The 16,265-nt window shown below is 40.9% G+C and overlaps 1 protein-coding gene across 4 annotated transcripts in view; it reads left to right on the top strand.

The window, feature by feature from the left end:
- The window catches only part of dido1 (death inducer-obliterator 1), a 30,039-nt gene extending 15,387 nt beyond the window's left edge, over positions 1-14,652 (top strand). For 3 of the 4 annotated variants that reach the window (XM_062987093.1, XM_062987094.1, XM_062987096.1), the window contains 10 exons: positions 3,416-3,989; positions 4,499-4,658; positions 4,763-4,879; positions 4,992-5,105; positions 5,849-5,999; positions 6,088-6,547; positions 7,135-7,282; positions 8,330-8,419; positions 8,518-8,713; positions 10,622-14,652. In XM_062987093.1, the coding sequence (XP_062843163.1) occupies positions 3,416-3,989; positions 4,499-4,658; positions 4,763-4,879; positions 4,992-5,105; positions 5,849-5,999; positions 6,088-6,547; positions 7,135-7,282; positions 8,330-8,419; positions 8,518-8,713; positions 10,622-14,184 (5,573 nt within the window). In that variant the 3' untranslated portion in view covers positions 14,185-14,652. The remainder of the gene's footprint in view (positions 1-3,415; positions 3,990-4,498; positions 4,659-4,762; positions 4,880-4,991; positions 5,106-5,848; positions 6,000-6,087; positions 6,548-7,134; positions 7,283-8,329; positions 8,420-8,517; positions 8,714-10,621) is intronic. The other variant, XM_062987095.1, reaches the window with a different exon arrangement.
- Positions 14,653-16,265: the final 1,613 nt, after the last annotated feature.

A 16,265-nucleotide genomic window follows, 5' to 3' on the forward strand; every position in this document is an offset into this window, starting at 1 on the left:
CTCAAAACTGCCTGTATTTATTTGACTGCAGAGTGAGCTTCCACAACTACAGATTAAATACAAAAGAAATCATACACTTGTAAGGAAGTAATTTCATGATGATTAATTGGAACACTTGAATATTAATAAGTATTATAAATAACGTGCTTGGTCAAAAATACAGATTATACATATGATGTTTATATGATCTAACAATAGGTTTTAACCTGTATGTGATCATAAGTACCCATCCAAGTGGATGGAACTGTGGTCACTTAGCGAGGTTTGAAATAAAACCCAAACCTTAGCTAGAGAAGTTTGAGAACCCACAAACAGGAACGTGTCCAGCAAACCATTGCTGTGTTTTTGGAGGCTGCACTGCAAAAAAAACAAGCTGTTGTGTGCTGTGATAAGTTTGCAGTGGTGACTTTGGAGCAGGATTCGCATTGTAAACAGTGTTATCCATGCTTTTCCAATTGCAAATCTATAACAGATTAAAAGAAAAAGAAGTTACACATCACATCCTGACAAATGCACTTTTAGTAATAAGTGACCTTGGCGAGAGACAACTGTCTAATGTACTTTTCAATACAGTCAAAGTTTGTATTGGGACAATAATAATCATAATCACTAATGAGAAATCAGGCCTGATAGTTTAAATACACCACCGGATTATTGAGCTTACTTTATCACTTTTAAGCACGCTTTAGCTAGACATGAAGGTGTAGGCCAATTTAAAAGAATCATGTCTACTTTGCTCACACGTTTTGCATGTTTTAGACAAGTGAGGTCAACCCAAATGAGGAAAAAAAAAAACTCCAGCACCCATTTTCCTAACTCCACTGTGCTCCTTTGCAGGAGAATTGTGAACTCTATTACTGTTGCCTGCTAATGGGCATTCTTAATAGGACAGTGTTTCCAAGTATTATTTATATTTATTCTTCACCAGTAAGCCACTTTGCACACAGTCACTGGAGGAACTAACCTGGCTGAAACACATGAAGAATTGCACCAGCCCTTCGACTGATGCTGAGGAAATATGTTCTACCATGTTTGGCCAAGATGTAATAAGCCAGAGGTGAAGATGTCACTGGTTACTTACAAAAGTTACTGACACTTGGCAGATCCCCAAGGCATGAAGAACTCTGGGTCACTACAGGAAACTTTTGAAAGAATGCCCACACAAGTCGTATTTAAGAAAATGATAATGATGTGTGATAATCTTTTTAAACACCTTTGAACATTTATGTTCTAGGATGAACAAGATCAGCACAGCACTGTGGTTTAATTATGAAAAAACTCCAGTTATGAATGGCCACTGTTCTGTACCGTTTCAGGTTCTGTACATTTCTAAATCCATGGACTCCTGGGCATTTAATTTAGCTGATAACAATAATCCTTGCAGCGCATTGGATTTTCATGTCTAATAAGTTTATATATTGTATAATTAATCATCAGGTTTTAGCCTTAGTATAATACTATGTATAATACAAGATTGTCATGTCATCATGTACATCAGTGGAAAGAGCAATACAGCTACATTTTAATCATAATTATGATGTAGTTTTTTTGTAGAAAAGATCTGTTGTGCTTTTTAATTACAAACTTTGATCTTTTCTTATTGCTCCTACTGATTCCTCACACTTTTACACTATATTATGATACGTTGATCTGTTGTAAGCAGTGCTTTTTGGTCACTGATTGCTTTATGGTTATATATATTCCACAATATAAAATGTAGCACCAAATGTTACTCAAGAGAGCGAAGTTCAAATACTTATATATATATATATATATATATATATATATATATATATATATATAAATACTTATATTTAGACCAGGGCACCAATTTTTTGTTTGGAGTAGTGACCATTCCATACACTATCTATTGGAGAAGCGGCATAAGTATAAAGCGGTGTCATTGATGGTAGATACCAGCAGAACTTTTTAAATATGTTTTATCTTCCTAATTTTTCTTGCATTTATTAAATGCATTTTTGAGAACTTCAAATAAAGTCATATTACAGCTAATTTTCTGATCCCTTGTACTTCAATTTTAAGCAAAGTGGTTATTTTTAATCTCGTGGCTTCAGCCTGTTTTGGCCCTTGTCATCCACTGATCAGCGCAGATACTTGCTGTTGAGAGAAGAAACCCGATGCTTTGTGAAGGTTAAAGCTAAGAAGACTTTGCACGCTGGAAGATGACAGGCTGCCGTGTCACCCAGAAGCTGAATTCACATTTCAACACAATTTTAAGTTGGATTTAGAACATACAGATTCTAGACATTTTAAACTGTACGGTCAAAGTTTTTGGATTAAGACTGTAGGACAATTCTAATGTAATTTAATGGTAATGATTTATTGTTTATAATTGTTTTCATATTTAGGTTTTAAAAAGAATGTACTGTCCAGTGATGTTGACTCATTTGCTCTTGCATAATTAGAAGTATTAAATGAAAGAGGCTTTGCTGAGAAGAAGGATTAGATTCACCTGCCACAAATGATGAGATTTATGCCAACATGAATGATTATTTGACAAGTAAAAATCACTTTGTTTACACTGAGTGTCTATAACTCTCAGGGTTAAAATTCTCAGTATGGGATTTGTTCTTCAGCTTGGCTACAGCCAATTCCATACCACATTTACAATAAACACAATCTACAACATACCAACACAGTGCACTGCCCAATGGATGCAGAAGCCAGAGTTACACAGATCAGGTCTTTAAACTCCATACATGAGTGTAGACCATCTGTATAATGAGCCACTTTGTGGCAGCTTTTGAATTAGAAAATATGTGTGGGGGGAAAAATTTATGTTATATTTTAGCTTCTGCACAATATGCAATAATATACCTGGTTATTTAGTTTCCAGGACAAGCAAGTGAACTGTGTAGTGTTTTAAAATGATCATACATAATCATTAATAAAAGATTAAATTGGGCTACTTGATGTAATTTTCGATTGTTATTATTCAACCCTGTTTAATGTTTTTGTTGTGTTTCACTGGTACCCCTAGAAATGCCATAAAGGTAAAAGCTAGAGCTGGTTTTCTACTAGAAATCCTAGCATGTGTCATTTTACTGTAATTGCTTGATATTTTGGGGGTTTAAATAATGACAACCTTTAGTCAGGAGTTATGGAACCACCTCTATTACCATTTGTCATATTTTTCTTTGAAAGCATGTGCGTTGGTTGTTCTATGACGACAACTTTGGGGAAAATGCATATTGCATATTCAAAAAGTCATGGTGATTTTATTTTTAAATAGTAGACATATGAAGCATTAAAGAAATCAGGACATCAACATATCCTAGCAAAGTGTACATTTGTATTAAAGTTGTTGTCAGGAACATTATAAATGACAATGTAATAATTACAAGTTTTTGAAGGTTTATTTACATGTATATATACCCCTTACATTTTATCTCAGCAGCCCCTAAGAAGGAGGAAGAGGAAAAGAAAGAAGAAGCCGAGCCAGAAAAGAAAGAAGTTCCTCCTGTAGAGAAGAAACCCACAGTGACGACTGCATCCCCCAAAGGAGGAAAGAAGTCTCCGGTTTCCAAGACGCCCAAGTCTGCTCCTATTACTTCACCCAAAAGAAAACTGAGAAGTACATCCACTAGCAGTGCTAAGGACTCGAAAAAGCAGCATTTATCCCAAAATAAAGCCAAAAAACCAGGGCCACCCCCTCCTCCTATACCAGTTTTCTCTTCCTCTGGTCCCCCTGGATCACGAATCCATCCAACTGGAGCCTTGAGTGTCAGCAAGAGCACCTTCACCATCCCTAAAAAGCCCTCGCAGACTGGGGTGAAGGAATCCTCAGGTTCTGGACCCTCTTCTACATCCAAAAAGCCTCCTGTGCCTGTTTCCTCTACCACCAAGAGTCAGCCACCAGTCTCTAAGCCAGTGCAGTCTTCAGTTCCTGCTCTTCCCACTCAACCACCACCCAACAACCAGATGAGGTCCAACATCCGTCGTTCGCTTACTGACATCTTGTACAAAAGGTGAGAATTGACAACTTGTTGGTTTTTGCTTATATACTTTTTTTTGTTTAACCAAATGAATACATGTTTGACTAGCAAAGCTTTGATTAATAATTCATGGTTGATGCCAATGTAGGTAAACCAATACTTTATATCTGGTGAACCTCCATTACCACAAAAATCGTTTCTGTTGCTGCTGATCAGAGTTGCACTGTGTTTTGGGTCATTGTTTTGTTGCCTCATGTTAAATTTAAGGTGATTGTGACCATGAAATTCTTCATTGTTTTAATGCAGTGATCTCACAGAACGTTGTTTTTCATCCAAGTTCCCGTACAATTACACCATTTACTAAGATCATTTATGATTCTAGAATTTTTCTTCAGAATTTACTCTTAGGGATAAACAAAGTACATTATCATACAAGTAATGCAAAAAAATCCAAGTCATTTAAACTTATTTAAAACTATATGAATGTTTAATGTTAAATTGGGCTGTTTTAGGAATTAAACTATTGTTAAATTTTTCCACAGGGTGAGTGACAGCGATGATCTCTCCATGTCTGAAAGTGAAGTGGGCAAGCTGGCATTCACCATTGAGAAAGAAATGTTTAACCTGTGTATGAACACAGACAACAAGTACAAGAACAAGTACAGGACTCTCATGTTTAACCTGAAGGACCCTAAAAATAAGGTTGGTACATGTTAGTATCTCTTGTGTTTTTGATTAGCAAGTTATTTCAGGCCTCTTGAAGGCCTCAGTAAACAGTACTTGACTTTTGTTGTTTTTCTTCCTAGGGTCTGTTCTATCGTGTGATTGGTGGAGATCTCAGTCCATTTCGGCTAGTAAGACTCAGCCCTGAGGAGCTTCTTTCCAAAGACATTTTCGAGTGGAGAAAAACTGAACCTGCAGAGGTAATTCTAAAACGTGAAGCATGGTAATGGTAAAACAGAAAATTGAAGATATGCGCAGATCACTGTATTTGATTGTGTATCAGTGAAATAATTTTTTATATATTTTTTTAAGATTTCAGCAGCTGGTGGAAAATCACAGACAGGGCAGTTCAAAGCTGGGTCCAAACAGGAGGCACCTCCAGCAGATGTTGACATGGAAGACGCTCCCTCAATATCTGATGGAGACGTATGTATTTCTGCCACTTTTCAATCCCACTCTTAGCCCCCACCACCCATGGCTTTGTTTTACTTGTTCCTCATCCCTTATTTTTGTTTGATTTGTTATTTTTCGTAGATTTTCAAGAAATGACTTTTGGCTTATCACTTTGATTGTATTTTGTAAATGTTGATGCCTGTAACACACAGACATAGACAGTCCATAATATGCAGTTGAATTGGTGAGAGATTTTAACATAAATGTGTATGAAAGGAGGACTTTGCAAGCAAAGATGGGTCATGGCTCACCACTTTGTGCCAAACATTATTAAAGAATTGTCAATCAGTTCAATGAGACTAACCATAAAAATGGCAAATGACTTTTACCATACGCCGTATATAATATTGTAAAAAGATTCAGGTAATCTGGTGATTTCTTTGGTCAGAATAGGGCAAGTCTAAAAAATGTATTGAATTTGCTTGACCTTTAACCCCTTAGATGACATTGCATGATGACATTTGTGGCAGCACTTTATCAATAATAGTTTTTGAAATCACAATAGGTTGTTCACAAATCCTCAAGCTTCACCAAGTAGTTTAACTTTTTAAAAGCTAACTTGTTACATTTCTAAACAATGTCTTTTAATTCACATTTAATTTATACAGTATAACTATCACTTGGGAATATATTCAATGTAATAGTTTTGAATGTGTGCACCATGTTATTGTACTGATGTGCTTTTTCCTCACATACACTTGTTTTTCTTCCTCTAGGATCACCCAGAGTCTCGTCCTTCTGCTCCACCTCAGGGTTCTGGATCAGCAGCAAAGAACAGCGCTGTGCCTGACATCTTGAGTATGTTTAAGGACACCACGGCAGAACACAGGGCTCACCTGTTTGACCTTAACTGCAAGATCTGCACAGGTAAGATCACTGGAATACCAAATCTACATGGTTTCCGATTCTCCTGGTTAGTATCGTCGTGTTTACCGTAATTCATCCTCTCTCACAGGTCAGAAATCGGCCGACGACGAACCTGCAGCCAAAAAGCCTAAGATCTCCGTTCCTAAAAAGCAGGACATTCCAGAAAAGCCTGTAACAGAGTTACCTGCTGCTTCACAGTCTGGAAGTGAAGCACCAATACCTAATCAGCCGAGCGGTATGGGAGATACGAGCAGCGTGGCACCTGTCGTCCAAGCTCCTTTGGTTAACCCGGTTTCCTCAGTCACGATAAGCAGACGTGACCCTCGTATGGCCAGTTACCGCTCCACTGCACCTGTGGCTCAGGCTGAACCTGTTGCTGTTGCGCCTGTTGCACCTGGGGCACCTATCACTGTGCCTTATGCCAACCTTGTGCCCTCAGAAGCTGCTGTGGTGGAGAACAAAGGGCCGTTGCCTCTGCCGCCTGTAGCTCCGCTGTCTCTGCCCAAGACTAAAGCAGAATCACGGCACTATGGGGCTAGCGCATCCAGGTAGATTGTCTCTGAAGTTTTTATTGCATTTTTTTTACATTTACATTTTTGGCATTTAGCAGATGCTTTTATCCAAAGTGACTTACAGTTGTGACACATACAATGCAAGCAGTTGAGGGTTAAGGGCCTTGCGGTGGCAACCTGGCAGAGGTGGGGCCTAAACCAGCAACCTTCTGATTACTAGCCCTGTACCTTAACCGCTGAGCTACGACTGCCTTATTGGCCATAATTAGATTTACTTCTTACATGTGTTCCAGTTAAAATGCATTAAAATACACATGTTTATAATTTTGTGTGTTATAATTGAAAAGTGCAGAAATGACATCAGACTGATGTGTGCTTATAAACAGGAATAGTGTATAGTGTATAGTGTAAGTCACATTATTAATTTATTAAGTATTAATAAGCTTGTACTGAGAATGCATAAACATTGAATAAGGTGCTTTTCAATATAAAATCAAATGTTGTGATTTTCAAACGTTTGTAGAATATATACAGAATGCACTGGGTCCTAAAATCTACTGAGCATTGCGTAATTACTGTGCTAATGCTGTTAATATGAGTGACATCTGTCGGTATTCCTGCAGCACGGCCGAGCCCCCTCCCGAAGGTGAGACAGCTCTGTTCCTGTCAGGACAGGAGATGTTGTGGAAAGGATTCATCAACATGCACTCTGTCGCCAAGTTTGTCACAAAGGCTTATCTGGTTTCAGGTTCCTTTGAGCATCTCAAGGAGGTTTGTTTGTGTTTTTTCTCACAGGATTTTACCAGAAACTTAAAAATTCTGTTTGCTTTGCTACAAGATGCTGACCGGACTAAAATTGATTCATATCAACAAAGAGAGGTGTTTTATTACACGTGTGTTCAGGCCAATTGACACTTAAATGTTTCTATAGGTCACTAAATCAGTTTCTCATTTAGTGCTTATTTTATGTCGTTTTTTGTACTCAAGTGTTCATACGTATGAGTAACGTGGGGGCATTACACAAGGAAAAAAGAAGGCAGTACATGACTCGTGACAGGTCTTATAGTTGAGACCCGACTACATTCAAGTTCAAATTTGCTTAATTTTATGGACCTCGTAAACAGAAGTGCCACATTTCACCGCAGTCATTATATAACGCTCATAAATTGAATGATAGTATTTAGTCAATGATATGTATTGAGTACATTTTATCCCTATGGGGATTCCATAATAAATGGGAAAATGAGCTTCTCTACCCATGTGATCATCTCTCTGTAGTCTGTTCTGCGCCTCTAAAGAACAAGCCAGTAAAGTATTCTGCTCCCAGTAGTTTGGCTATGTACAGTTTATTTCTTACTTTATAAACTTAACAAACTCTAAAGACGCTCGGTTACACTAAAACGCCTCATAGTGCAAATTAACCAGTAAACGTGAGGCACTTGAGCGCTACCCGAATGAAAAACACGAACCTTAAATATTGAATTTCACAGCAAATTGCATATTTACATTTTCAGCATTTAGCAGACGCTTTTATCCAAAGCGACTTACACAATGAGCTGAACACGATGAGCAATTGAGGGTTAAGGGCCTTGCTCAGGGACCCAACAGTGGCAACTTGGTGGTGGCGGGGCTTGAACCGGCAACCTTCTGCTTACTAGTCCAGTACCTTAACCACTGAGCTATCACCTCCCTGAATATTACACTGGAAACTGCTCGTTTCACAGTCCGTGATGCAAATTGGGTAGGGCCTTATTTATAGTATGTGGTTATTAGAGCACAGATTTACTAGCTATAACTGATTTTTTTACCGCTTCACAGGACTTGCCAGATACCATTCATATTGGTGGTAGAATATTGCCACACACAGTTTGGGATTACGTGGGTAAACTGAAGACGTCGGTGTCAAAAGTAAGAGAAACCAAAATACCTGTAATTACACGTTTATCAGCTGACAACCCAAATCCCACCTACATCCCTGTGTGTCTACATCTGCGTTTGTCTTCCAGGAGCTGTGTCTTATTCGTTTCCATCCCGCGACCGAAGAGGAGGAAGTCGCATACGTGTCCCTATTTTCTTATTTTAGCAGCCGCAAACGATTCGGCGTGGTGGCCAACAACAACAAGCGCATCAAAGACCTCTACCTTATCCCCCTGAGCTCGACGGATCCACTGCCTGCTAAACTTTTACCGTTCGATGGACCAGGTAAGCATTCACGAGAAGATTTTTTAAAAAGCTGTCAAGACGTTTTTGACAAACATGCAATCCAGAAATGCCTGGTATAAATATTGGGTAAGTATGGTGGGTGCAAATCGTGTCAGTTAGAAGAGGGTTTGTTCCTAAATAGAAAGATTTGTACTTGTACATTTATGCACATGATTTCTGTTCTTTCCTGTATGCATTTTGTATCATGTTTTTTTTTTTTTTGTTTCTAATAAATGCATCCAAATTTGGTGCAATACCTGACGTGTCACAGCCTTTTTTCTTAGCTTTACACTTTATTGTATAATGGTGGACTATAAATTGTTTAAAATGGAAATTCCAACTACACAGTTGCCACAGAAAAGCTTCAGTGGTTCTCTGGTTACAGCAACGAGACTAAAATAATCGTGGTAAGTCGTCGACTGGACTAAATTGCGGATGAGGGAGAGAAGGCACTGGTCTGACTTGTTCCTGTTGATTTCCAGAAGACAAGACAGCTTCTTCATCCTGTTGAATTTGTTTGTCATTATAGAACAATTTTAATAAGTATATACATAATGACATGTGGTGTACAGTTAGTGTAACACTCTTACTCAATAGTGGATTTGACCATTTACAGTCCCATGCATTGCTTACAGGTGCAGACAACCATGAGCCAATTGCGGCCTGACGCAAAGAGATACATCTTGCACATATAAGTGTATGCGTGTGTGCAGACTGCTTTTAGTCACTGCAGTGGTCTACCCGAATAAAAGGTTGGGAACCACACTGACAAACACTGGCATTAGAATGTGTCATATTCAAGTGATCGATGACTTTCAGTCTGTTAAAGGATGATACCAGTTTATCAGTTTATAGAGCTGGTCAGCTCCCAGTGTTTTGGACATAATGTGAAAATGTCCAGCTCAGCTCAGCTGCAAAGCGCACAGAACATGACTGCAAAGTGCTGGAATGCTTAATGTAAGTTTGCCTTGGATTGCAACATTCACAGCCAAGTTTTAAACTGCTTTTAATAGCAATATCAGTACAAGCACTGTTTATTAAGTGCTTTACTGATTCATTTCAATGACAAAGCAGCCGCACACAAACCTAAGATCAACATGCACAGAGACAAGAATCAGCTGGAGTTTGAATAACCGGATGGCACACAGGCACACCACCCTGAACGACACGAATACATCTCTCTGACAAAGTCGGGTTTTCCGAATCCCAAGAGAACCCTACCACAGCTCCAACTATAAAGTTCACCAGAGAAGAGGAAACGGCTATGTGCTGTTTTGGATGGTGTTAACAGGTCCCTAAGATCCTCGGCTGTTTTAGGATTCAGTGTTTGATCCGCATATTTTCTCTTGGTATGAACTTGGATGCTTTTAACTTAGCTTGAAGACCAAACCCACCGTCTAGGTCTGACACTACTAAATCTCACGAAGATTACTGCAAGTAAATCCCCTCAGTCATGTTTTAAAACCAATTTAAGGCCCTTCCAGAATAGCAAAGGCTGGCTTAGACTGGTATAGCTGGTAAGGTTTTCTTAGACATTAACTAAACTCCATATTTCCATTGATTTGGATGTGATGTTCAGGTGTTCACTAGCCATTTTTACTTATTTTTAAGATGCTGTGTGAGAAAATACTGTTTAATTATGTGTTAAGAAATGATGTGCTGGTTATTTATGAGTGCAAACATTTAGATTTAGATTTACTTAAATATATGTCTTGAATGTTATGCTGAACTGTCATGTTCTATGTCATGTCTCCAGATACTCTAAACAAAACACTTTCCTTGTATTTACCGGAACAAACCCTTATTTAACTGAGCACTGTGTTGTTGAAATGCTGTAGTTGTCTTGTATCTTTATTTTTGTCTTTAATTGTGAATTCACTAATAAATTATTTTGTATTTTCTCAACAGGTCTTGAGCCAGCTCGCCCCAATCTTCTTCTCGGATTGTTAATCTGTCAAAAAGACAAGAAACGGCCCGGCGTTCCTCTAGAGAGTGAAGAAAAACGCTCTAAAACACAGCGGGATGACGAGACAGGCCTTCCAAAAGCAATTCCTGTTAGTAAAGCTGATGTGCGAACCAGTCTGGAACCTATGAGCACTACTCCACCCGGAACTCCACCACCACTTAGCAGTTCCGAGTCATCAGTAGGTCCACCTGGAACATCTGCATCATCAGTGTTTTCCATCTTGTCTTCAGTCAAGGCACCTGGTGTAACCGCGAGCACGAGCAGTAATTCCCCGTTAGCCTCCACTACCACGGCCACGGCCACGTCTTCTGCGACCCCGCTTCAGACCATTTTAAAGACATTGTTTGGCAAAAAAACTCAAGATTCAGAAGCTTCTCAGTCACCTTCAGACACTTCAGCAGATGCTGCGTTTCCTCTGCTGGATCCAATAGTTGAACAGTTTGGAATTATTAATAAAGGTAAAAAAGTAGCTGAAGAAGAGGATGATAGACCCTATGACCCTGAAGAAGAATACGATCCAAGTGTTGCTTTTGGTACAGAAAATTCTAAAGATTCTTTGGTTTCTATATCCAACAAGCAAGAGGAGGTCAAGACTAGTGTGGATGATGTTGAATATGATCCTGAAGATGATTCAATTTTTGACGAGGTTAAGTCTGATCCAGGTTCCAAGAAGCAAACAGAAGAACAGGCTGAATTACCACAGCAGCAGCAGCAACCTGAAGATGTAGTATCTGTACCTGCTAAATCTCTTCTAGCAAGCAGTCAGTTGCTTCAGCTTGGTAAAAGCTTGGTTGAGGATTTGGCTGCAAAAAGCTCTTCTACTCCAGTTATTAATCAAAGAAGGGATCCCAGGCAGAGTAGGGACCACAGACAGGCTGCCAGTTTTAGGACAAGCACTGACTCTGTAGAGAAGGAAGAGTCCCCTGCTGTTACTTCTAATACTGCTTCTACCACTATAACAGATACAACAACTGTTGCTACATTAATAACAGACAACAAAACGCTGGAGATTGCTGTGATTCTGGACACATCGACATCACAGCAACCTAAAGCTGTAGATACTTCCGTGCAGCACACTTTAGCTGTTGACACAACAGAACCTTGTGCATCCACAGACACCCCAACACAAGATGATGCCTATGTCGACTCCCAACAACTGCATCCTCCTGCTGGTCAGTCAGAGACATCCAAGCAAGAGGAGGAGCCAGAAAATGAAGAGGAACCTTTAGAGGAAACGGAAAACTCCGAAATTTGCATTCCACTTTTAGGTGAGAAAATTGACCCTGAACTAGTGGAGAGTTATATTGATACAGAACCCGAAGCAAGTTCCAATGAGAAGGATGAGAAGGATTCTTCTGAAAACAAAACTTTTGAAAAGATTTGGCCAAATTCTGCTAGTATCTTAAAGTCAAAGCCCTTAGATGATCAGGTCTCTCCCATGGAAGATTCTGCAAAATCTTCTTCACCTACGTATTACAACATCTCAACGATCAGCACCCCAATCACTTCTATTAGTCAGCCACAAGATATCACTCAAGCAGGTTCATCCTACATGGATTCCCATGGTTCCCATATGCCACAAATGATTCCATCAAACTCACAAGCTGAATACCACGGTCCATCTGACATTCCCCCTCCTGTGTCATTTCCACCACTATCTGGGCCTCCACCTATGCTTGGCCCACAACAACAAATGAGCGTTCCACCACCCTTGCATATTTCAGCTCCAATGTCAGGTCCACCTCCAATGCAGATTCCCCCACCAATGCAAATGCCCCCACCAATGCAGGGCCTGCGTCCACCTCATGGGGAAACCGAGCTGTCTCGGTTTCCACCGCCTAGACCATATCTACCCTATCAGAATCAATGGGGAAACAGTCAACAGTTTGATGCTTCAAGAGGACCGCCTCCACCAGTTATTACACCTAGAGGCCCTCCACCTCAAATTCCACCAATGGGTCAGCAAGGCCCTCCTCCTCCTCCTCAAATATTCAATAGTAACATACCACCACATCATATTGCACCTCATGGCCCACCTCCTGGCCTCCCTCCTTCTGGCCCACCACGTCCGGCCTTTGACGGACAAAGATTTAATGCCCCTCCTCCACCCTTCAACTTTCCTGGACCTAGAGGCCCACCTCCACCATTTGCAAGTCCACCTCTTGGTCACTTTGAAAACAGAGCACCACAACCTCACTTCCTTGGTCCAAGAGGCCCACCTCCATCTCACAACATTGGGGAACCTGGATCACTACCTAACATCCCAAGAGGACCTGGTGATCAAGATATTGCAAGTTATCAGCAAGGGATGGAACCACCCCATGCCCAGGCTGGACCTGCATTTAGGGCACCTCCACCAAACCATTTTGATGGACGAAGAGGCCCCCCTGGTTCTGCAGGGGATTTACCAGGACACAGGTTTCCACCACCAAATCAATTTCATAGTTCAACTCAGCATAGAGAACCATTTGAAGACTCAAGAGGTGGTACTCAAGACTTTGACCGGCACAGGGGACCAGCGCCTCAGCATTTTGGCGGGCCAAGAGTGCCCCCACCCGGACCCTATAGTGACATTAACGCCGGAGGCCCACCACGCTACCAGTTAAATGACCATCCAAATGATATAAGACCTATAAGGGGACCTTTGTTACCTACACCTCCTGAAAGTCACCTTAATGTTATGGGCCGCATGGGTGGGCATAGCCCAGAGTCTCACCGTGATGAGCACTGGAGAAGGCGCTCCCCTGAAATGCGAAGGCGAAGCAGCTCCACTAGAGAAGGTTCTGAACCTCAAGAGAGCTCTTTAAGGGAAGACATACAGGAAGACAGGAGGAGAGACAGAGACCGGGATGGGCCGCATGGTGGGTTGTCACGGGGCTGGAACAGGGATCGTGAATGGAATCATGGCAGGGAGAGAAGTAGAGAAAGGGATAGGGAGAGAGACCACAGGGACCGGGAGGGTGACAAGGAGTTTGACCGCAGCAGGGAAAGGGGCAGAGACAGAGACCGAGACCGTGGCAGAGAGACGGAACGCAGCAGGGAGAGGGGCAGAGACCGAGACCGCAGTAGGGACAGGGACAGCAGGGAAAGAGATCGAGGTAGAGACACTGAACGTCACAGAGAAGACGGGGACAAGAAGAGGGATCGGGACCGGGACCGAGACCGGGAGAGGGAAAGAGATCGTGGCAGGGAGAGAGAATCAGACAGGAAAGAACATGACAAAGACAGAGCAAAGAACCGAGACCGAGACCGAGACAGAGATAGAGATAGAGATAGAGAGCGTGACCGGGATAGACACAGTAGAGACAAAAGACGAGAGCGCTCAAGGAGTCGTGAAAGAGAGCGTGGAAAAGACCGAGATAGACGAGATCGGGACCGAGACAGAGAGAGGGACAGAGAAAGGAGGGACAGGAGCAGAAGTAAAGATAGAAAGGAGGAGAGAAAAGAAAGGTCCGAGACCGTGAAGGACACTGAGAAGTCTCCTGATACTGAAGTCGCAAACTAAATTTCCCCCCACTACAGATCTTGAGGTCTATAATATTTAGAAATGTTTAACAAGCTTTAGTACTTTGGCATTTTCCTGAACAGATTTGCATGGATATTTCACAAGTGTTCTATGTGTAAAAAAACAAACTTTGTACTACATATTTTACAATTTTTGTTACATTTAAGGTTAATGGTTTTGTACATTTGAGTTTAAAGGACGATGCGTGTTGTGTACTCTCCTCTTAAAATATATTTTAAGAGTACATTCGATAATGGTTAATAAATAAAAACTTGTAAATACGTATTTGTGTATATACATGTATGTTTTTATTTTTTTCATAGAAAAGTGAAGCCATATAATTATTGTAAACTTTAAACAAATTACTTGTGCAGTAAAACTTTTAGCAACTTTTTCCTGGAACCAACTGTCACACAGCTGTCCTGTAAGCCGCATCAGGTTTTGTTCATTAAACCTTTTTTTGTATGACACTCGCTTCTGTTACTTTGTCTGTTTAAAATGTTTACACTGTTGTGACGCATTAAAAATTTACGTTTTTCAGCCGCTCAGGTGGCGCAGCGGTAAAAAGAAACGCGCTGCAACCAGGGCTGGATTCTGAGAGCGTGGTATCGAATCCAGCCTTGCTTTACCGGTTCGAAGCTGAGTGGCTATATGAGCAACGATTGGCCGGTTGCTCATGTGGGGGGTGGGACAAAGAACCGGATGTGGGTCTCTCTCTGTCAGAATGCGATTGCGTTCTCTGCCGGCTGATTGGAGGCGCTTACACAGAGATGGGAGAGGGTGCCCTTAGGGTGTGTCTCTCCGCATGCAGCGCTAGGTGGCGCCAAACTCGTCAATGTGTGGGTGGCAAAGATGCATCTGGCTGCTGCTCGTGTTTCGGAGGGGATACGGGTTAGCTTCAATCACCTCCGTCAGGGCAGGGTTCGGCATAGACAGAGAGGAAGCACGATGCTAATTGAACAATTGGATGTGCTAAAGGGGGAGAAAAAGGGGTAAAAATTAAAATAAAATTTTGTAGTTTTTCATAAATCCTTATATAAGGGTAAAATGAGTACTAGAGTTCAGCAGCACCTGTTTCCACTTACTTAATGTCTTTAATAAATGACCAGTACAGGAGGGCTAGCACTTGCTTCCACCAATTCCCACAAACCCAACCATCGACTCTTTAAGGTGTTTAAAGGTGTGGCTTGTGCAATATCATATTAAATGCTTAGAAGAATGCACCATTTGAGACTCCCATCCACTCTTGGAGTGAATTTCCTGAACGTTTGCCACCTCCACATAACAGAATGCCCAGACAGCCAGGCTTTGGCAGGTGAACTGTACCTGGCTCGCCCTAGTGGCCAGGTGTTAAAATGCATTGTGGTGTCAAAAGACAGTCACAATTAAGATTGTTTTATTGCAGTTATGATGTCAAAAGTCCTTTACAGTTAGGTCACACAATGGCACCAGCATATCCCAAATATGTGGTAACAGTTTGGGCAAGGCCATTTTGGCTCCAACATGACTGTGTTCCTGTGCACAAAGCCAGGTCTATAAACACCTCTGTGGCCTGCACAGGCCCTGACAATAACCCAACTAACGAGTGACAAATGCTGTTTTGCTTAAATATAAAAATACTCTGAAGGTTTGTGGAGAGAATGCAGGCTGGTACAGCCAAATTGATTTTTAATGCCAAGCTTTTGAAATGGGATGTACAATAAATCCATGATCAGGTGTCCACATAGTTTTGACCATACAGTGCGAAAGGTTTTATGTGTTGCTTAACAGTGTGTTAACAAATTACTACAAATAAAACTACACAATTTTCAGGTATTAGTGCATGTGTGCTTTTTTTAATGGACGTCCTTGCTTAGACATTCTGACGCATCTATCTTGTGGCTAAGAAAGAAAGAGCAGAAAACCTTCAAACTGATAAATATGCATTAATGAAGTTAAATAATGACAATCCTTTCAGACGAGTAAAGAATGAACGTTTACTGAATTATTTAAAAACAACAAAGTGGATTAATAAGAAATGTGATTATTTGAAAACATACCTCAGATTAATGTAACCTGCTAATGCTACCTGCTTAGCTAAC

This window comes from Trichomycterus rosablanca, chromosome 24 (assembly GCF_030014385.1).
Source record: "Trichomycterus rosablanca isolate fTriRos1 chromosome 24, fTriRos1.hap1, whole genome shotgun sequence".
NCBI classification, from domain to species: domain Eukaryota; kingdom Metazoa; phylum Chordata; class Actinopteri; order Siluriformes; family Trichomycteridae; genus Trichomycterus; species Trichomycterus rosablanca.